We start from the raw sequence: 22,734 nt of genomic DNA on the forward strand, positions 1-22,734 counted from the left end.
AATTTTGAAGTGAGATGTCGACACAAATATATATCTTAATCTTATACAAATACACCGAAATTGTTTCCCCTAATGCAACGTATTGACCCTCTCCTCTTCAACATGTCACATGAGTAAATTTATTCAATCCTTATCTTAGAAAAACTTTAAAATTGTATGTTGCACTTGGTCTTTTTTTAAGTTTCATTACTTTATTTATTCCTGTATCTTTTGATCCTTAATTAATTAATCAAAATTGACAATTCACTTTCCCACCTATATATATACATAGGTAAGAACCAGCATCCCTTTATCTAATATTTCAAACAATATTTGATTTTGATGGATCAGAAACAAAGTTGTGCACGCCTGAACACGACTACCTGTACTCCGTTTGCATTATCCATGAACAAGAACTCACAGATCATATCCAAAATGAAGCCAAGAATCCGGATAATACACTTGTTTGCGCCGGAAATAATCGAGATAGATGCCGCAAACTTCAGAGAAGAGGTGCAGAGACTCACTGGGAAGCCAGCAGATGATTGCAAGAGTACTTGTAGGGTTTCAAGAAACTTACTGTTGGAGCCAAATAATAATGTATCTTCAGAGAAAAGGATGCAAGTTGGATTTGATGATGTACTGTATAGAGAGAAGATGAAGGGGGATGATGAGATTTCAGTAGGTGGATTCTTGGGAAGATTTGAAGAGATTGAGCTTGAACTTATGCAAGAAATTGATCATAAGTTTCCATATATGGATGCATAACAGCATAAGGACCTAGCTAGCTAGCTCGAACCCGATCGAAGTGGCTAGGCATATAAATCTTGATTTTCCAGAGTTTTGGTTGCATTAATTTGTTCACTAGTCTTCTTGATCAAGATACATAGTTAGTCAGGTTTTAGTTTTTCCCGGGAAAATAATTTTTTTGGCTCATTAACTTGTCCATGTTTTGGTTTTGGTCCATAAACTTTTCAAAATTTGGTTTTTGTGCACTAATTTTTAATTTTCGGTGATTTTGGCACAACTGCACACGTGTCATCTAGACATTGACACACGTCAGCATTTTCCCGGTGACGTGTGTCAATTTCTAGTTGTCACGTATGCAGTTGAACCAAAATCACTGAAAATTAAAAGTTAGTGTACCAAAATCAAATTTTGAAAAATTAATGTCCAAAATCAAAACATTAACAAGTTAAGGGACCAAAAAAATATTTTCACTTCTTTCCCTTTCACTTTTAACTTGATATGTTTGCAATGTACTGATACCTTGTTGAGCAATCTCAGTGTCATGTACACACTTCGTCGTTAAAATGAACTATAGAATCAAAACATAAATGACAAATGGATCAATTTAATGATTTATGCGAGGGTTATGGTAATTTTCCTGAAAAAACAAAAAAGATAGTTGGAAAAACATTATATTGGCGGTCAGGAAAATAGATGTGTAATAATCGATAAGTTAAGATGATATAAATATGATTTGATTTTGATAAAACTTTTATTTGATTTGTGTGGAGCTATGGTGTGAGATAGTCTCACGAGTATTTTGTAATACAGATTTATAATGATTTGGGTTGCAAAAATATTAATTTTTATACTAGAAGTATTATTTTTTTTATATAAATATGAGTATAATTGATCCGTCTCACAGATAAAGATTCGTGAAATCGTCTCACAAAGACTTACTCATTTATTATTAGTCTACACAAATAAGTTAATATTTTTTAATAAATTAAATTAGCTTATTGATTTATAGGAGTAGTAAACAATTAGTAGTAAGTAATTAAGTAAAAAAATAATATATGTTCAAAGATTCTTGATTCATACGCTATCAAATCAGGATTTACACAAAAAAGGTTATATTGGTTGAGGTTGATATGTTTTAATCAGGTTCACACAATCATGAATTTTCCTCAATGCATACGTGCATAAAAAGAGTAGAAACCAAATCAGGCCAATATTTAAATATCATATGTCCAATTATCATTGACTGACTTAATTGGTGTAGTTTAATTAAAACCCAAGAGTTTGATTCGACCCAAACATGACCAAACACACAATTAAAGTACTTGTTTAATAGAAACTCAAAACATATTTTACAAGAAATACCTAATTTCCAATTTTCTTTAAAACTCGGATTAGAATTGAGTTTGGTGATCGCAAAGGATAATAATGAAAAAATCAATTGACAAAGTCATTTAAAATGATTCATGAGTACATATTAGCTTGAAACTTAAAAAGGAGTGTTTGCAAAAGTTTCTACTTATTTTGAAGTGTTTTTTTTAAAGATTACCATAAAGAAGTGAGTGTAAAGTAAAAGTAGTGAGTATTTCGAATAAAAATTCAAAACTAATAAATCTAAAAATTTGAGTATTTGAAAAAAAAACTGTTTCAAATCTTAATTTTTAGTATAAGTTACAAAAAATATCTTTATCCTATCTAACACTTTAGTTTGATGTATTACTAGTATTTCACCCTGTAGTAACCCAGAAACCATTTTAAGATAATAATATGTTAAACATGATTAAGGGTTGGTATTTAACCAATTTCAGAGTGTTATTGGACTTCAGAAGCAAAATTTGGGCTTTTTCATTTTGGGCCGGATAGTAAGCTCCGATCCTGGATAGTAAGCTCCGATCGGAACGGAAGCTCCGATCCTGGAACGGAAGTTCCGATCCCCAGCTGCCAGAAATGATCGATGACTCAGTCGCGAGTTTTGACAAGTGTCGATCATAGAGCAGATCGGAAGCTCCGATCGTAGATCGGAAGTTCCGATCCTGGCGTGGCAGACATGCACGCAATGAGCTGGATCGGAAGCTCCGATCCCGAAATCGGAAGTTCCGATCCTGGCCGAGAAACTTGGCTATAAATAGGGCCGTTCAGAGTTTATTTTCAATTACGAATTTCCGAGTTTCCTTCTTCAGTTATATAGTGTGAGATATACACTTGAGGGCCCTATCGGTTATAATCGAAGTTCTGGAATAACCAAGTTGTGGTTATAGTCATCCGGGACTAGCGTCTCCAAAGGTCTTACTTCGGACGAAGGTATGGTCCGGGAATCGATTTAAGTTTTGGGAGTACTTATTAGCTTAGTTAAGACTTATAGAACTTGTGTAGTGATACGGTAAACTTTTGAATATAGGCTTGGAACCTAGGATCCTATTATACTTGAACTAGCCTAGAGGTACGTACACATTGGCTGAAATTGCCAGCGAGTATACATGTTTATATGTTGCATTTATTTGGCATTATTATATGGCATGATGTATGATTTACCGTTTTCTATACTCATATGTCATGTGCATATACACGTTGAGCCTATACCTTGTTATACCTGATTATAGAGCCGCTTAGCTCTATACTCGATAGTCTGTCACTGAGAGTACCGCGACGGCGGGGGCATTTATGTCTGTCTACTCTGGTGTACTAGACGAGTGTGGTTGCACCCAGAGGTTGATCCGTGCGGTGGCAGCACTCATGTGGCGCCGGTTCTGAGCATGACTTTTCAGATGACCCTGTACCAGTCATCATGTTGCATGCATTATATACATATGTTTACTCATGTCTATGTACTGGGTGTAGCGCTCACGTCCTAGTTGTTATCTTGGACACCCTATTCCATAGGGCAGGTCGCAGGATGGACGGAGCTGGTAGTTCAAGGCAATATTAGGGAGCAGGAGCCTTGAGGATTTTATTATACAGCAGGATTCGATATAGCTGTATAATGTTTACTGTTTAAGATTTCGATTTGGTTGTATCATTACAGATTTAAGCCTGAATTATATTACTAAGCTGATATGTAATTTATGATTAAGTTTTCGCATGTTTTTACTCTGTTAAGTATTTTGCTGTATTAAGTTTAATGCATGCTATTAGTTGCCAGTTAGTAGGTGATTCCATGCAGGGTCACTACATTTTTGGTATCAGAGCATGCATAGATTTTGGGATTAGTACTTGGGATTTAGTTTAGTCTTGAGTAATTCTTGCGCATTTGGGATTTTAATGTGCAATTCTTTTCAGGATATGGCTGACGAGAGTCACGGTAGTGTTGGCCAGGGAAGTGGTCATCATCATCGTCGCCATTATCATCAGGATGATCAACATCGTACTCATGAGGGTCGACGTCGCTATACTATTAATAAGTTTATGCAGGTAGGACCGAAACCCTTAGTAGGAGGCGAGAATCCTGAACAAGCTAGAAGCTGGATGTCTAAACTTGAGAGCACGTTCCGAGCTTTCGAGTGTACTGAGGAGCAGAAACTGGAAGTTCTAGAATTTGTTCTAGAGGATAGAGCACGTTTTTGGTGGGATGCCAAGGTTGCTCAGGCACGTACTGAGAGAGGACAGGTGACTTGGGGGGATTTCTGTCGGGAGTTTCAGAAATTTTATTTTCCTCCGGCTGTTCGCCAAGCACGATCTATGGAGTTGCTTACTTTGAGGCAAGGATCAATGACTATTGATCAGTATCAGCAGCGATTTCTTGATCTGCTACCTTTCAGTCCCCATATTAATGCGAGTGATGCGTCGAAGTATGATATCTTTTTGCAAGGCCTGAACCAAGATATCTACTCTCAGGTTGTCGTCTGTGATGACCCGGTATCTTATGAGACTTTGGTGAACCGTTTCCGTCTTGTGGAGACCAGCAACAGGCGTGGACAGTTGATGATGCCAGCACAACCTAGTGGATTTGTTGAGCCTCGAGCTCAATCTGTTGTGCCATCTGTACCTACGTCTTCTTCTACTCCTACTACTTCGTCTGGTTCTCGTGGTTCACGAGGTACTTTCCGCTTTGGGAAGAAGAAGAAGGAGGAGTTTTGTAGCCACTGTGGTGGGAAGCATCCTGCAGCTTCATGTCGGAGAGCTACTGGGGCGTGTTATATTTGTGGTCAGCAGGGACATCTGCGGAGAGATTGTCCTCAGCGTATGAGTTCTGCTAGTGGATCGGGATCCCAGGTTGGATCTCAGGCTTCTACTTTTCCACGTCAGCAGCCAGCACCACAGAGTTCTTCTGGTTTTCGTCCCCAGACTCAAGGGCAGGTGTTTGCTCTGTCTCAGGAGCAGGCTACTGAGGGAAGCGATAGCATGTTGGCAGGTAACTTCTTGTTATGTGGTATTCCTGCACTTGTATTAATTGATACTGGAGCATCGCATTCCTTTATTTCTAGTCGCTTCGTTAAGAGACATAGATTACCTTACGTATCATTAGATATGGATTTAGTTGTATCTACTCCGTTAGAGCAGGAAGTAGTAACTAAGCGTCTAGTGATGGGTTGCCTTCTGGAATTTGAGGGTAATGTGTTATCGGCTAATTTGATGATATTAGCGATGACGAATTTTGATTGTATTTTGGGAATAGATATGCTGACTTTGTATCACGCTACTGTGGATTGTTATCAGCGTCTGGTACAGTTTCATCCCGTTGAGGGTGATAGCTGGTACTTTTATGGTGAGGGTGCGCGACCTCCGATGCCACTTGTTTCGGCTCTGAAGGCATGTCATGTCTTGGAGTCAGGTGGGGAGGGCTACCTCATCTATGCAGTTGATATGTCCATGAGTAGTACGGGTATTGATCAGCTACCGGTTGTCAGCGAGTTTCCTGACGTATTCCCTGATGAGATTCCTGGTTTTCCTCCGGTTCGAGAGGTTGAATTTGGTATTGATCTAGTACCAGGAACTACGCCTATATCCCGAGCACCTTATCGTTTGGCACCGTCAGAGATGAGGGAATTGAAACAGCAGTTGCAGGATCTGCTTGATAAGGGATATATTCGTCCGAGTGTTTCTCCGTGGGGAGCACCTGTTTTGTTTGTCAAGAAGAAGGATGAATCGATGCGGTTATGTATTGATTACAGGCAGTTGAATCGTGTCACCATCAAGAATAAGTATCCTTTGCCGCGAATTGATGATCTGTTCGATCAACTACAGGGTACTTATATTTATTCAAAGATAGATCTGAGATCTGGATACCATCATATGCGGGTACGAGACTCAGATATATCTACGACTGCTTTCAGGACCAGATACGGGCATTATGAGTTTCTGGTGATGCCATTCGGTTTGACGAATGCACCGGCAGTCTTTATGAATCTGATGAATCAGGTATTTCGAGATTATCTGGATAGATTTGTCATCGTCTTTATAGATGATATTTTTGTTTATTCTCATGACAAGGATGAGCATGCACAACATTTGAGGATTGTTCTACAGACGTTACGAGATAAGCAGCTATATGCGAAATTGAGCAAGTGTGAATTCTGGCTTGATCGGGTAGTATTTCTCGATCATGTGATTTCGAGTGAAGGGATATCTGTTGATCCTAGTAAGATAGAGGTAGTGCTGAACTGGTCTCGTCCGACAACGGTTGCTGAGATTCGTAGTTTCTTGGGTCTAGCGGGATATTACCGTCGATTTATCGAGAATTTTTCACAGTTGGCCAGGCCTTTGACTCAGCTTACTCGGAAAGATGTTACCTTCATTTGGTCCTCGGATTGTGAGGAGTCGTTTCACGAGCTGCGTAGACGTCTTACTACTGCACCTGTGCTAGCTCTACCTTCTGGATCAGGAGGTTATGTTGTTTATACTGATGCCTCTGGTCAGGGATTGGGATGTGTGTTGACACAGCATGGACATGTTATTGCCTATGCTTCTCGACAGTTGAAGACGCATGAGAATAACTATCCAGTGCATGATCTCGAGTTAGCCGCCATTGTATTTGCGCTCAAGATTTGGAGACATTATCTTTATGGCGAGAAATTTGAGATATTTACGGATCACAAGAGTTTGAAGTATTTATTCACTCAGGCAGAGTTGAATATGCGACAGAGACGCTGGATGGATCTTCTGAAGGATTATGATTGTGAAATCAAATATCATCCAGGTTCTGCTAATCTTACTGCTGATGCCTTGAGTCGGCAGGTGAGACTGTCTGCACTTCAGACTAATGAAATATCTCATATGATTCAAGAGTGCTGTTCATTGAGTTTTACGCTCAAGCACAAGAAAGGGAGGAATGAGATTCGTTTGTATACTATTCTATCTGAGCCAGCATTGTATTCTCGGATCAGAGATGCTCAGATATCTGATGTTAAGACTCACCGATTGACACGTCTAGCCAATGGAGTTAATACATCTGGATTCCATTTTCAGGCAGATGGTTTATTGTGCCTATCCAATAGAGTGGTTGTACCTAATGTTGCGGAGCTCAGGAATGATATTCTATCTCAAGCTCACAGGAGTCGATTATCAGTTCATCCTGGAAGTATGAAAATGTATAAGGACTTGCGAACTAGATTCTGGTGGAAGGGGATGAAGCGAAGTGTGTATCAATTTGTTTCGAGATGTTTGGTTTGTCAACAGGTCAAGGCTGAACATCGACGACCAGGTGGATTACTGCAGAATCTTGAAATTCCCGAATGAAAGTGGGAGCACGTAACTATGGATTTTGTCACCCACTTACCTATGACGTCACGTCAGTGTGATGCTATCTGGGTCGTTGTTGACCGTTTGACGAAATCAGCACACTTTATTCCTTATAACCGGGAGTATTCTTATGATCGCATGGCACGCTTATATATCCAGGAGATTGTGCGATTACATGGGATTCCAGTGAGTATTGTCAGTGATAGAGATCCGCGATTTACTTCACGTTTTTGGGGTAGTTTTCAGCAGGCGTTGGGTACCACTCTGAGTTTGAGCACTGCGTATCATCCGGAGACTGACGGGCAGTCAGAGCGCATTATTCGTACGCTGGAGGATATGCTACGTTCTTCTGTCATGGATTTTGGCTTATCTTGGCAGGATCAGTTACCTTTGATTGAATTTGCCTACAATAACAGTTATCATCGTAGTATTGATATGGCACCTTTCGAGGCATTGTATGGTCGACGGTGTCGTACTCCGTTATTCTGGGATGAAGTCGGGGAACGGCAAGTCGAGGGTCCTGAATTGGTGCAGCAGATTGTAGACAAGGTAGATTTGATCAAGCATAGGATCAAAGTTGCTCAAGATAGACAAGCCAGTTATGAGAATATTCGCCGCAGGCCACTTCAGTTTGAACCTGGTGAATATGTTTTTCTGCGAGTATCACCTTTCAGGAAGGTGATGAGATTCGGTGTGAAAGACAAGTTGTCTCCTCGTTACATTGGGCCTTTCCAGATACTGGATAAGATCGGAGATGTTGCTTATCGTTTGGCTTTATCGCCATCTCTTTCCAGTATACACAATGTTTTTCATGTGTCGTTGCTTCGACAGTACATAGCTGATGAATCTCATGTGATTCAGTCTACTGATATTCAGCTAGAGCCAGATCTGTCTTTTGTTGAACGACCAATCTGTATCCTAGACAGGAAGGAGAAAGTTCTTCGGAACAAGACTATACCACTTGTGATGGTACAGTGGCAGCGCCGAGGCGTTGAAGAAGCAACTTGGGAAACTGAGAGTCGTATGCGAGCAGAATATCCTGAGTTGTTTGCTTTGTATTTTTGATTACCATGTAAGATGTAATTAACGTTGTTGTAATAAGACATGGTTTGATGTTTCATATTGTTATCTTGATTTGTCTTTAGATGTTATTTCGCGGACGAAATATCTAAAGGTGGGGAGAATGTAGTAACCCAGAAACCATTTTAAGATAATAATATGTTAAACATGATTAAGGGTTGGTATTTAATCAATTTCGGAGTGTTATTGGACTTCAGAAGCAAAATTTGGGCTTTTTCATTTTGGGCCGGATAGTAAGCTCCGATCCCAGATAGTAAGCTCCGATCCTGGATAGTAAGCTCCGATCGGAACGAAAGCTCCGATCCTGGAACGGAAGTTCCGATCCCCAGCTGCCAGAAATGATTGATGACTCAGTCGCGAGTTTTAACAAGTGTCGATCATAGAGCAGATCGGAAGCTCCGATCGTAGATCGGAAGTTCCGATCCTGGCGTGGCAGACATGCACGCAATGAGCTGGATCGGAAGCTCCAATCCCGAAATCGGAAGTTCCGATCCTGGCCGAGAAACTTGGCTATAAATAGGGCCGTTCAGAGTTCATTTTCAATTACGAATTCCCGAGTTTCCTTCTTCAGTTATATAGTGTGAGATATACACTTGAGGGCCCTATCGGTTATAATCGAAGTTCTGGAATAACCAAGTTGTGGTTATAGTCATCCGGGACTAGCGTCTCCAAAGGTCTTACTTCGGACGAAGGTATGGTCCGGGAATCGATTTAAGTTTTGGGAGTACTTATTAGCTTAGTTAAGACTTATAGAACTTGTGTAGTGATACGGTAAACTTTTGAATATAGGCTTAGAACCTAGGATCCTATTATACTTGAACTAGCCTAGAGGTACGTACACATTGACTGAGATTGCCAGCGAGTATACATGTTTATATGTTGCATTTATTTGGCATTATTATATGGCATGATGTATGATTTACCGTTTTCTATACTCATATGTCACGTGCATATACACGTTGAGCGTATACCTTGTTATACCTGATTATAGAGCCGCTCAGCTCTATACTCGATAGTCTGTCACTGAGAGTACCGCGACGGCGGGGGCATTTATGTCTGTCTACTCTGGTGTACTAGACGAGTGTGGTTGCACCCAGAGGTTGATCCGTGCGGTGGCAGCACTCATGTGGCGCCGGTTCTGAGCATGACTTTTCAGATGACCCTGTACCAGTCATCATGTTGCATGCATTATATACATATGTTTACTCATGTCTATGTACTGGGCGTAGCGCTCACGTCCTAGTTGTTATCTTGGAAATCCTATTCCATGGGGCAGGTCGCAGGATGGACGGAGCTGGTAGTTCAAGGCAGGATTAGGGAGCAGGAGCCTTGAGGATTTTATTATACAGCAGGATTCGATATAGCTGTATAATGTTTACTGTTTAAGATTTCGATTTGGTTGTATCATTACAGATTTAAGCCTGAATTATATTACTAAGCTGATATGTAATTTATGGTTAAGTTTTCGCATGTTTTTACTCTGTTAAGTATTTTGCTGTATTAAGTTTAATGCATGCTATTAGTTGCCAGTTAGTAGGTGATTCCATGCAGGGTCACTACACACCCCGTGCGATGCACGGAGTATTAATATTTTAATAAATAAAAAATTATTATTACTTTTTTAGAATATATATCATAAAAAATTTATATCAAGTTTATAATTAATATACATATAAAATTGATTTACTAACAATCAATATACCAAACATTCACAACGATACTCTTTTAAAAATTCAAAAATGTAATATTATATAAATTTTTTTATATATTTAATATGATAAATATTAGTGAGAACTAAACATATAAAAGTAACACAACACTCAAAATAATAACATAAATTGAATAAAATGATACATCATTGTATATATTTTAATGCATTCTATATTTTTCAGGTGGGTCCAGCCATAATATCGATTATCTTAAGCAAAACTTAATTATCATTTATAGCATTTATGCAAATTTTAACATATATAGGGGTAAAAAAAATTTAACTAAAATTAATTAAAAAATAATGATATATAATCAAATTTTGAATCGAAATTGATACATTATTATAAATAACATTTTTGAAATTTTTTACATATATATCACACAAAAAGTCAACCAGAATTAAGAATTCGTGATAACTTTCTATCAAATTTTTAATTTTGAAACAAAAAAATTGATACATTACAATATATATAGTATTTATGAAAATTTTCATATATGTACACAACAAAAAATTGAAATTAAATTAAAAAGTATTGATAATATCTTGTTAAATTTAAAATTTGAATAAAAAATTGGTACTGCATCATATATTGCATTTATGAAAATTTTCAAATATACATAGACATAAAAAATTTAACTAAAACTAAAAAGTAGCAATAACTTTCGATCAAATTTCATTTTTTAAAATTGAAAAATGTTACATCGTCATATATAATATTTATCGAAATTTACACATATACATGGTTACAAAAAAATTAGAAGAAATTATAAAGTATTTATAGCATCTTTTGAAATTTCAATGTTTAAACCGAAAATTGGTACATTATTATATATAAAATTTACAATTTTTTTTTTTTACATATTTGACCAAAAATTAATTAAAATTATAAAGTATTGATAACATACTAACATCCAATCAAATTTCAAATTTGAACAAAAAATTGGTATATTATCATATATAACATTTATGAAAATTTTCACATATATATATGAACATAAAATTTAACTGAAATAAAAAAATAGCGATAATATACGATCAAATTTCAAATTTTGAACCGTACATTGGTACATTAAAAATTTTCAAATTTTGAATCAAAAATTTTAAAATTTTGAAACATCGGATAAATTTTGAACAAAAAATCATGATATAAAAAAATTTGAAACAAATTATTGAAACAATCAATAAAATTTTAAATTTTGAAATATCCAATCAAATATCAAATTTTGAACTGAAAATTATCATATATATACAATTAATGAGAATTTTCACACACGTACATAATTGACTGAAATTAAATTAATAATATTTCAAATAAGTATTTTAAATTTTATTGATAATACTTATTTTATTTAATGAATTATAAAAATTCTTAAAGACGGATCAAATTATTTATTACAGTTTTGTTATTATTTGTTGTATAGCTGGTAGTTATTATTGATAACATGTATATGTTGATCACGATTCACGCATGAAAATATATTAATATTATTTTGTTTAATATTATTTCAAAACCAATATATTCACATAAATATATGAGAAATAATTATGAATGTTATTATTTTTAAAAAATTACATCAATTAAATAATAATAATAATAAGAAAACAATTGATAAACCTAAAATAAAAAAATTAATGAAATATTATAATCGATGCAGATATTTAAAGTTATTTTATATTTTCAATGTTCTTAATTTCAATATCATATGAATTTGGAAAGTTTTGAAATTAATTTTATATTTGGTAGGTGAATATCTCTTACTATTATATTAAAGATGTGAGTCTCATACTAATTTTTTTGGTAAGTTGGTATAGCTTTTTCTAATTTTCAAATAATTCCTTACTATATATTTTAAAGAAAAAAAAACAATGGAAAAGTAGATAATATTCATCGGTAAAATTCATATTTCAAAAAATAACTTCCCACATCCATTTTCTTTGTATATGCAGTTATTTTTTCTCTCTTCTATTACTTAGCATTATATTTCTCTTTCTTATGCAAAACAAAAAGAGAAAACCAAAACTAACTCAATTTTTGAAACACTATATCAAATATGTTTAAATTAAGCACAAATGCATTTATCACATTTTTTGTTACACACGTGTGTGCCAATGTTGCTAGTAATTAATGAAAAATTTTGCATATATATAGGCATAAAAAATTAGCAAAAATTATCATATTAAACTATAACACACACATATATATATATATATATATATATATATATATATATATATATGAGTTTCTTTCAAGTGCCCACCTACCATGTCCATCAATGATTATTCTATTGGACCTATAATTTATCACATCTTTATCACATCCAATAGAATAGTGCCACATCATTGGTGGGCATGGTGGTGGGCATCGTAGGTGAGCACTTGAAAGAAACTCAATATATATATATTATTTATGAAAACTATATGCAAGCATATATAAATGTTTTAGGTTGTGTCGTAAGTTTTTTATTATTAATTTGACATATATATACACGATATTTAAATTATTTACGATATTTTTGGTAAGATTAATTTGTATATGGACACAATAAATCAATTGAAATTAAAAAAACAAACATTGATAAAAGTAGTAAATATAAATTTATTTTTACAAATTTAACCAAAAATATTATTAGTATTATTTGAACCGAATACATTATCTATAACCTTAATCATCATATTATTATTATTATTTGAACCGAAAACATTATCTATAGTTTTAACAAAATTTCATCCATAATTTTCATTTATAGTAAGTATGTTTTGGCGGGAAACTATTATATTTAGTAAAAATCTGCTTTTATATATATATAGATTAATCTATGTATAACTTATCCCAATCAATTTTGCCTTATTTTCGTCATATTATTTATCTATTTATTAATTAATAATTTTACATCAATTAAATCAAATAAATTATAATCTATCCATCAAATCAAATAATGTATTAACTATTTTTTCTTATTTATTTTAATTTACATTATATTGCTTATCTATGGATTACTTATCCTATCACTCAAACCAAACGGTGTCTTACTCTTTTAATTATCTATATTTTGGTACTCACACTATCAACTATGTATTTGTACACAAATGCTTGGAAATTTATTTACTAAGACACAATAGTTTTCATTTAGATAGATATTTACTAAAATAAGCTCTTATTTTTGCTTTTATTAAATAAAAATATATTTTTTTTGTAATTTGATAAGATGATATTTTTCATTTATCACAAAACACACAAAGATATCAAAATCACTTGCTCTAAAAGTCTCCCAACTTTAGTAATATAACATAGATAAGATTTTAGAACTAATTATTCTTTTCAATATATAAATTTTGTTCCCTCGAAAGTTAATTGTGTGACACCTTATAATAAAGGATGGTATAGAGACATCATCATCAATAGTCCACGTCAAATATGTATTCATGCACGTTTCATTCAAGTTGATGCATGTTCATATTGTCATTATTATATGTAACAAGAAAAGAAAATCACATTTTCCCACCAATATATAATAATATTCATTCAAAAATCAAAATGGTCCAAGTTCCTACTTTCAAGAAACGAAGCTTTGATACCAAATCCCTTTACTTTTTCTTGCCTGCATCAGCAAACCACTTGTCTCCGGTTACTCTTAACTGGCCATACATGGCAAGTTGTCGAACGAGGGATAATCGCCTGTGAAATGAATCCAAGGGCTGGATGTCGAAACTCGAAGTGAAAGAGAAGGAACTATGCATCCTCAGACAGATTTAAAAAAGGGAAAAAAAAAATTTAAGATGAATACCTGCAATCCTACAGATTGCGACGCTGAAGCTTATTGTTTTCTTGAATATGCTACAGTAAAACGATACATAACTTATGGGATCGAATAAATTTACTCCTAAGTCCTAAAGAACTTGATATATCAGTATGTGAAAGTCGTTGCATTTCCTAATGTGGAGCGAGCTTGTCACACAAAGACTGATATGCCGCACTGCAGACCTTGAATTTCTTTTCGGCAACAATCTGTACAAGACATCTTAGTTATAGCTTCTTGAAAGTTAAAGTGTTTGGTGCTATCACAGTAGTTAAACTCGAGAACATAGAATAAGAACACACTGGTAAAAGCGTATCTTGCTGAAACAGGACAACATTGAAATACCTTGGCAGAACCCTGGTGGCGATCTGGATGCCATTTCAATGCACTTGTACGATATCTGAATAGAATAGAAATAAGGATGATACAGCAGAAAGAAAAGCAATCCCCCACAGGAAATAAAAGCTGAGAAAATTTCACAAGATCTTACGCATTTTTAACATCTTCTAAATTTAAAGGACCCGTTGCACTCAGTCCCAAGGCTAGCCGGTCAGATGTTACATCCGCTACAGGTTCCTCAGATTCTGATGAGGAATCATATTCCTCATCAAACTGATGTCTCCAACGGCCAGAACTCCTATAGTTGCTAGAGTAACCGGACGAGTTCCTAAATTGTGGTTCATCATCAATTGTGAAGGACCAATAGAAGTGTCGGTTTCGTCCAAATGCTGACTGAAAAATGTTCTCAAATTCAACATCACCGTCACCATCACAAAACTCAAATTCTCCTGAAAGTAGTCAGATTAACCAAATTTAAAAGAAGAAAAGACTAAAGAAGTAATTGTGTCTAAAGAGACTGTAAACTGCTTATAAGGATCTTTCATTCACAGAAAAAAAAAAAATTGAGCAAAAAATAAGTGGCCATTTTGCGACTCCAGTGAACTGGTAAACCTCTTTTCCACAAGAAGGACAAACCCGTGGGGGGTTGAGAGTAAAGATTCTCTGGATTGAAAAAACTGAAATTCTGCATGTAATTTTTCCAAAAGCACATGTTTTGCAGCTCATGATCAATCAAGTCCCCAAACCTTATTCTTCAACACTGTGGGATACATAGCTCCGGAAGTACTGTTTTGCAGGAATTTCGGCGAAGTCTCTTACAAATCCGATGTTTATAGCTATGGCATGATGGTTTTGGAAATGATGGTCGGGAGACAACACATCATTGATCAAAAAACTACAACTAGAAGGACAGAGAGAAAAGACTCTTGACACAATTATTAAATTGAAAATTCATGAATATGTGAGTTCATAAAACTGAATTGATATTGGCATGAATAAAAAGGTAACTCACGTCTCCAGGTTCGTGATCTCCTATTTCTCATATTTCCCCTTCTAAACCCCTCATCGCTGAAATTTGGTCTACACCACCAGTCTCGGCTTGAAGATTGATCATACTCGTCCCTGTCATACTGCGAGCTCTGGTGCATACAAAACAAAGAACTGTAAGGGCAACCATTAGCAGCGGTAGCTGGAAGGAGATACCCATGAACTATTTGTGATTGCGCTTAAATGGAGAGAGAGATGAAGACAGTGAGGGGGTCGGTTCTTAATTCAAACATAGTAACCCGCTGCCACACTATGTGCTCAAATGCAATGATAGATTAGACAACTTATCAGATGTCTACCTGAAATAGCTGCTCGGCAAATTCACTGACATTGTATAACAAACTTTGTTTCCTGAGCCTTTTGGCATACTCGTTAAATTTCTGCAAAAATGGAATTTCAGGCAAACTGACAACTTAAGTTCCTCAACCACATCTAAACGGTAGAACCATTGAAATATTTGGCACAAATATCCAATAATTTCCTTGTGTTACTGTTTTTCTTCGTATCACACATTTATTCGTTACATCCAAAGAAAAATATAAATAGGACACAAATAAGAATCACTTCTAACGACACTGCAAAACTTACCACAAAAAATTGTGAAAATACTGTATATATCCAAATTAAGACAATGATTTAAAAGTTAAAAAACAATAGCATCAACCTAATTTGGTATTTAAATAAATCTCACAACTACTGACTCAACATTTCTACAACTCCATAAATATTTTTTCAAGTGCATATTTAGACAATGGATTTTCCAGGAAGGCCGGCATCCATTTTTTGTGAATTACCCTGCTTGTTAGATGGTCCTCGAGCTAGCACCTAGCAGGATCAGCAATCACGCACAAAACTATCAACCACCCACTAGAAGCCTATAAGATATGGCATACTGCCGAATGAATTAAAAGAGAGCTACAAGGATTATGGAAACGGGTTTTCATTTCAATGGAATGAAGATAGGCTGATGAGTGCAATGAATTTTTTTAATGCTTATTCTCTTTTCTGTTTTTCTTATGTGCCCTCCGCTATACATTTCCCCAATTTGACCTCCCTCAATATTCTCTCACTCAGGTAGACAGCTTTAATGATCTTTAAAGCCAATGGATTGATAACACATGTATTCTTCACAACAGACCAAACCTTCATCACTTATATCGGGTGTTAACTAGTGTAAAAATATTTCCCCTTCAAACACAAATATATTGACACAATAAGTTCCCATGAGCAAACTAAAAACAAAAGGAGAAAAATAGATGGCGAGAACTCACCCGTGGTGAACTCCTAAAAGAACTTGCCTGCACAACAGACATAAAACAATGTCAAAACAATTAGTTAACATTCTGAAATCCATCCCGTCATAACATTTGCACGTTATTTCCTAAAACACCATTAAATGCTGATAAAGATTACACCTTTTCATAAACTATCTGCTAAAAGCTCAAATCTTTTTAGTCCGTATCACGAAGAAAGCTCTCCACTAAAGGTTATCTTCATATGCCATGAAATCCAACCCCAGAAACAAAAATTATATAACTCAGAAACAAACCCATTGGATCCTTTACACAATTCCACAAGAAAGATCTCGTAATCACAACATAAATGCGCATAACCATTTCCCCTTCGGACCATCCTAAAGCTGACAGTTTGTTCTTTCACGGATGTTAAGGATTGACAAAGAAATCATCGACATGTCGAGCATAGCATATCTCTATTATAAATGAAAAAAGCCCAGACCTTGACCAACTGATGACTCATATGGAAAACAATCAACGCATCAAACAAACAAATGCACGAATACAATTCTCCAAAGGGCTTACAGAATCCCAATGGGAGCGCCTTTTTCGCTCTAAAACAGGGGTGCAATGAAAAAGAGAGGCCCTCTGTTGAAAAGGGTTGGCTTGAGAATTGATTCTTGCGGCTGCTCTGCCGGCTTTATTCATTTCCCTAATCCGTTCGAAGTCAAAAGAGGATTTTCTCTTCCTTTATTTTGTGGCGGATCAATGAATGTCCCTGAGGAAGAACAAGCACACAATTAAATTGGTGGAGTGGCACTCTAGGATTAGCAAGTGACTCGTCGTTCATCCATTTCCGGCTAATTTGGGATTCATAATATTCCTTCTTATACATAAATTCTTCTTCTTTTTTTTTTTTAAAGAGACATAAATTATTCCGGAGAAATATTTCATTGTTTTTTTAAAAAATAATATATGGTTAAAATTTTATTATAATACATCCGAAAATATGATTTTTCAGGCTTTCTACTTCTAATTTTAATATATTATTTCATTTTGCTTCAAAATTTGACGATAATATGTGTATATTAAATTGATAATAAATTTAAATATGTATATATATATATGGATAATTGAAAGATGAAACGGTAAAATATGTATATGTTGATAATAAATTTATACATATGAATAACATAATTGCTGATAATTCTGATCATTTAAATCAAACATTGGTGAAACAAAAATTTGTTATTAATGATTAATCTTTCACATGTATAGATGGAATGGGTTTCTTCATTCTGGACCTTCAATTGTTTGCTGAAATGCTTCTTAAACAGAAATCTTCACTCCAGTAAGAGATTGATTCAAATCCCTTTTAGTTTCCACTGTTAGACTTGGCCATTTACTTTCTGTTATTAGTTTCCTATTGTTCTTCCCTCAGTGGAACCAAAAATATGCTTAGGATCCTCATTTTCCCATAGATGATAACATGTGCAGTAGAACTGTGTGTTTCCATTGGAGTCGCGATAACCGGGGTTAAACGAATAGTGATCCACACTAATTGCAGGAGGATCAAGAATCGATGTGTACTACTAAACAATGCGAGGAACAAGGAAAGCAAGAAAATAAACAGATAGAATGATGGATTTGAATCATGTCAACAAAGCAAGTTTATTTATTGAACCAAGACGGCGTTAGAATACGGTGGTCACGAAATCAAAACTGAAAAATAGAAGTAACTGGCTCTGTACAGAAACAGACACGGGAGAAGGCGAAAATTGAGATTGAAAATAATCGTGTTCGAAACGTATTAAGATATATGACATAAATCGACAGCATAAGCAGAAATACTCAAAACTTGCTGCAACAGGCCTTTCCTGAGTAAGCAACCTTCAATCTTGCATTTGCATCACCCATCGGTTACTGAAAACTAAAGTTTGATGGCCCATCAGCATCCACAAATCCTCGTACTGAGAGATCAGGTAGAGAGTTTCTGTTTGCCAACATATCGTGGTCTATGAAGATGACGGCGATGGTAATATCATCATGAAAATGTCTCCTGACCCCAGGATCAAGTTTCTTGATTTCATTATACGGCATCTCCCTAGTCTTACCAGCCTTTCGCAAAGCTGATACAAGCAGTCTTCGAGCTATACCCTAATAGGCCGTGAAACAACGGAAAAAGGCAAAAATATTTATCGAACAAATTAAAATAAAAAAAAAAGATCAAGATCAAATATAAGAACATGTAACATACCGGTCTTGGGTTATTGTGTACAATCTCAACAGCCTCCTGATTTGTCATGTGTTCCCAAAGACCGTCAGAAGCAAAAATGATAAATTTGTCGTTACGTTGTATATCTCTTGTAGAAATGGTCGGATCTGCTCTTAGAACTGGACGACGAAGAGGTTCAGGAAGGTGAAATCTTGGAAAAGATGGATCCAGGGCAAACTCTGATCCCTTCAGATAGGCATCGCCAATGGACCTTGAAACCTGGAATGAACATGGAAATGCCCCACATTAAACAGACCAGAAGTGGCAAAAACTTTGGGGGGGTGAAACCAATGCTGGAAAGTGAATCAAACAGTTTGTATCGATAAAAAAATCACACAAAATCTTGATTTATGGTTGTCGATAAACCTCTGCATATAGAGCCGAGTGGTAAGATTAGCCAGCAAAACGAAAAGGGAAAGAAAAATCAAAAGCCACAAAATAGAACCTAGGGATTGAAGATTCTATGCCTGAGGTAATAGCAAATCAAAGCCAAACCATTGGATCAAACATGCATATGTATATAATCTCATCATCAAACTTCAATAGCTCTTTCAAAGATAAATAAAATAGAATGAAAACTTCACTCTGCATGAGAGCACATGTGCTCTTATGAAACTAACTAAAGCCTTGCAGGAAAAAGAATTATTAAAGCTGAGGCATTGTTTTGTCGTTGATCCCTTACTTCCACTGGTTTATACATCGTATTTGACCTTGTCTTCAAAATTAAATTACCATTAAATGTCTAAACAAAAGCACGAATTCCAAAATGCGAACAGATATTGGTTATATATATTGTTTTATAAGATGGCATTATTTTGATAACTGAGAGGTTTCAAGTTTGTACATCATGATAATTCTCAATCAGGAATCTGCATTTCTTTATCGCACGGGGAAATTTCTGTTTATAACTAAATGTCATGTTTCACAAATTGTAGTAAAGTAAAATAATACTTTGTTAAGATTGAGCCTTGGACAGCATGAAGAAAACAAAGAGATGTGGTTAATAACCCTTAGAATACGAAATACTTCTTCATAGGTAATGGGTGGTAAACCTGTATAATGCCTTTGATGCGCCAAACGCCTTGCTTTAAAACTAGAATTTGTGGATCTTCCGGATGTAAAGTTCTAAGTTCTTTTCTAACTTCCTCCATACTAGCATTATGATCTCTAGTCAGCTGCTCGGCGGCAATTTTGTTCGATCTGTCTAAGTAACCCATTACAGCTCTTGAATCCCCGAGATTAGCCAAATATAATGTACTGTTCCAGATAACTCCAACTAGACAACAAGAACCGACCGCAGCAATTCCTGGTTTGATTGCATAAGCTCTTCTAACCAAAGTTAGAAAACCGTTCTCGGTTTCAGAAAATGCGTTCCTAATAACTTCTTCAGAAATTTTACCATTTTCTCGAGCAAGTCCTGTAAATAGAAAGCGTCATTCCAAGCATTTGCCAACTCCATTCACAAACTTGTACAAAAAAAGTAACATATATGGACATGCAGCTCAAGAAAGTTCCTCTTTGTGTGACAATACTTGCTTTATCCAGAGTCGGAAACATAAACACGCACACAAAATAAAAAGGTTATTCATATGGGAGTAATCAAAATTTTTAAGTTTAATTTCGTACTTCGATTAGCTTGCATCAAAATACAACCTATTTTGATGCAAGCTAATCGAAGTACGAAATTAAACTTAAAAATTTTGATTACTCCCATATGAATAACCTTTTTATTTTGTGTGCGTGTTATTTTGATGCAAGTTAATCGAATTACGAAATTAAACTTAAAAAATTTGATTACTCCCACATGAATAACTCGATTTTGAGCCCAAGTACTCCAACACATTAGAAACTGTTATAAGAGAGAATTCAGGAGGCAACTCAAATCGACGACTTAAACATTTCATATTATATACACATAAAATTATGATTTCGCCTCTTTTACGCAAAATATTTGGTTCTCACAGCAACTTAAAGTGATGATAGAAAATTGAAAGGCAATGAAGGCTCACTAAGTAGATGATGAAAGATGTGGTCACAAATATATCTAGCAGCCTCAGGGCCACCATGGCCATCATACACACCAACAAAGGTGGCGGTTCGGCCTGTCTCTACCTGGCTCTGATCCTCGAGAACTTCATTAGCCTGAACCATGGCAAATGAGAACTCGCCATGGGAATGCCTTTCGAGATCTCTAGACCAAAGAAGTGCGTCATCTGCACCTCCCAAATCCTCATCATCATCCTTGCTCATACGGGCATATCGACTGAAAGGGCGCAGACATGTGGATACTGTTGTTCCCAACCAAGAACACATCCCTCATCTCCCTCTGATTCAATGCAATCGAAGTTTCTGATGTTGGAGCAGGGAACTAGTAATCCACACCAAAATTAACAATTGAACAACACTACATAGAATGAGATAGCAAGACAGTAAGCCAATCAAACAAGAGCTCTCATACACAAGTAAAATTTAAATTATAAACAGTCAGCAAAGAACTATTCCAGCAAACTCTAAAAAGTAAGACCCTGTGAATATAATGAATCCAAGAACAGGTTATTCTAGAATCAAGGGGCGACAGTTAATATTTAGAACTATATACCCGAAATTGTATCACAAAGAAATTTTTTTCAAAAAAAAAAAAAGTTATTCAGGTTTTGAAAGAGAGGCAAACAAAAGAAACATCCCTTCTCATTACTCAACAAAATTGTAAAAAAATAAAATAAAAATACAATCAGTATATTGATCTAGCGAGAGTTGACATTTGACTGCCCCGCAACTCCGATTTTCAAGGCTATATTAATATTACAATGAAACACGGAAGAGAGAGGGTGAAACACACACAGAACAACGATTATTTAACAAAAATCAATCTTAGATTCAAAACTGCAATACGCATAGTACTCATCGTGTTAGTTAAATACAAAGGAACTAGACAACGACTTGCACACTTCAATTCAAGATAATGCCGCAGAAATTTAAAGAAAATAAAAATGGAAAATTAATAAAGACAACAAAGTAACCAATATTGTAACTCAAATTGCGATAACAACAAACCGCAAAAGATTCAAAAATATGATCAATGCAGAGTACCGCCGATAAAATACTGGAACTTTCAGCAAAGAAAAATCCCACAAAGAACACCAAACGAGCATTCGATCAATGCGTAACGGAGGAAAAGAGCGGATTTATTCAAAGGAAAAATTAAAAAAAAATATTGGAGATCTTGAAATCTTGAACCAATCTTACATGATATTAGAAGTTTGGAAAAAGAAAAATCGAATCTTGGCCGCAGTGACTTGGAAAGAAAATGGATCTGGGCAAAATTATAAGTGGGATTGGTGCTCTACGAGGCGAAACATCAAATCTCTGAATTTATATGTGAAATATTTCGTAGAGAGAAGATGTACCAAAGAGGGCCGTGGAAGAGAGGAAATTAACTGCAAATTACTCCGAATATATTACTAACATTTAATTAATTTCGAAATGTCATAATTATGTATTTATTTATATTTATATTATTGTAAAACGAAGCAAAACTTAATGTTTTGTTTGACTTTTGATAAAAATATATTTTATTCAAATATATTTTAATGTGATAAGTGAAGTGGCTGATACTAATGGGAATATCATAATTAGCAAGGATTAAAATTTTATAATATTTCATTATTGGTATAGTTTCTTGTTTGAACGGGAAAGAGTCGCATTTGTGCCATCTACCACGTAGTTTGATGCCATGATCTACGCAATTAAGGATTACTTTGCCATAAATATATGTGGATTAGTTTGATGATAAGTAAGTAATTAAGTATTTTTTATTTTATTTGTTCTTTTTTATCAGATTTTCCCTTC

The 22,734-nt window shown here is 35.3% G+C and overlaps 3 protein-coding genes across 5 annotated transcripts; 1 reads left to right on the forward strand and 2 right to left on the reverse strand.

The window, feature by feature from the left end:
• The first annotated feature begins 384 nt into the window (after positions 1-384).
• On the forward strand, positions 385-747 carry LOC140888522 (VQ motif-containing protein 18-like). The gene has a single exon (XM_073296213.1). The coding sequence runs from the start codon at positions 385-387 to the stop codon at positions 745-747; it is 363 nt and encodes a 120-aa protein (XP_073152314.1).
• Positions 748-13,617: 12,870 nt separating this feature from the next.
• LOC140891163 (uncharacterized) lies at positions 13,618-17,474 on the reverse strand. Of its 2 annotated transcripts, XR_012152439.1 has the most exons (8): positions 17,196-17,474; positions 16,647-16,673; positions 15,675-15,755; positions 15,341-15,467; positions 14,480-14,777; positions 14,335-14,389; positions 13,978-14,198; positions 13,618-13,868 (listed from the first exon to the last, which is right to left on the reverse strand). XR_012152439.1 is itself a non-coding variant. In XM_073299504.1 (7 exons), exons 1-7 carry the CDS (start codon positions 17,316-17,318, stop codon positions 14,124-14,126), a joined length of 786 nt encoding a protein of 261 aa, XP_073155605.1. In that variant the 5' UTR covers positions 17,319-17,474; the 3' UTR covers positions 13,619-14,123. The 2 variants fall into 2 exon arrangements, 1 of the variants encoding a protein (XP_073155605.1); XM_073299504.1 differs by having other exon boundaries at positions 13,619-14,198.
• An 849-nt stretch (positions 17,475-18,323) lies between these two features.
• Positions 18,324-22,298, reverse strand: LOC140890490 (probable protein phosphatase 2C 43). Of its 2 annotated transcripts, none has more exons than XM_073298328.1 (5): positions 22,132-22,298; positions 20,895-21,253; positions 19,938-20,302; positions 18,868-19,104; positions 18,324-18,767 (listed from the first exon to the last, which is right to left on the reverse strand). In XM_073298328.1, exons 2-5 carry the CDS (start codon positions 21,196-21,198, stop codon positions 18,531-18,533), a joined length of 1,143 nt encoding a protein of 380 aa, XP_073154429.1. In that variant the 5' UTR covers positions 21,199-21,253; positions 22,132-22,298; the 3' UTR covers positions 18,324-18,530. The 2 variants fall into 2 exon arrangements, with proteins under 2 accessions (XP_073154429.1, XP_073154428.1); XM_073298327.1 differs by having other exon boundaries at positions 20,895-21,289.
• Positions 22,299-22,734: the final 436 nt, after the last annotated feature.

This window comes from Henckelia pumila, chromosome 3 (genome assembly GCF_033568475.1).
Source record: "Henckelia pumila isolate YLH828 chromosome 3, ASM3356847v2, whole genome shotgun sequence".
In the NCBI taxonomy this organism is placed as follows: Eukaryota; Viridiplantae; Streptophyta; class Magnoliopsida; order Lamiales; family Gesneriaceae; genus Henckelia; species Henckelia pumila.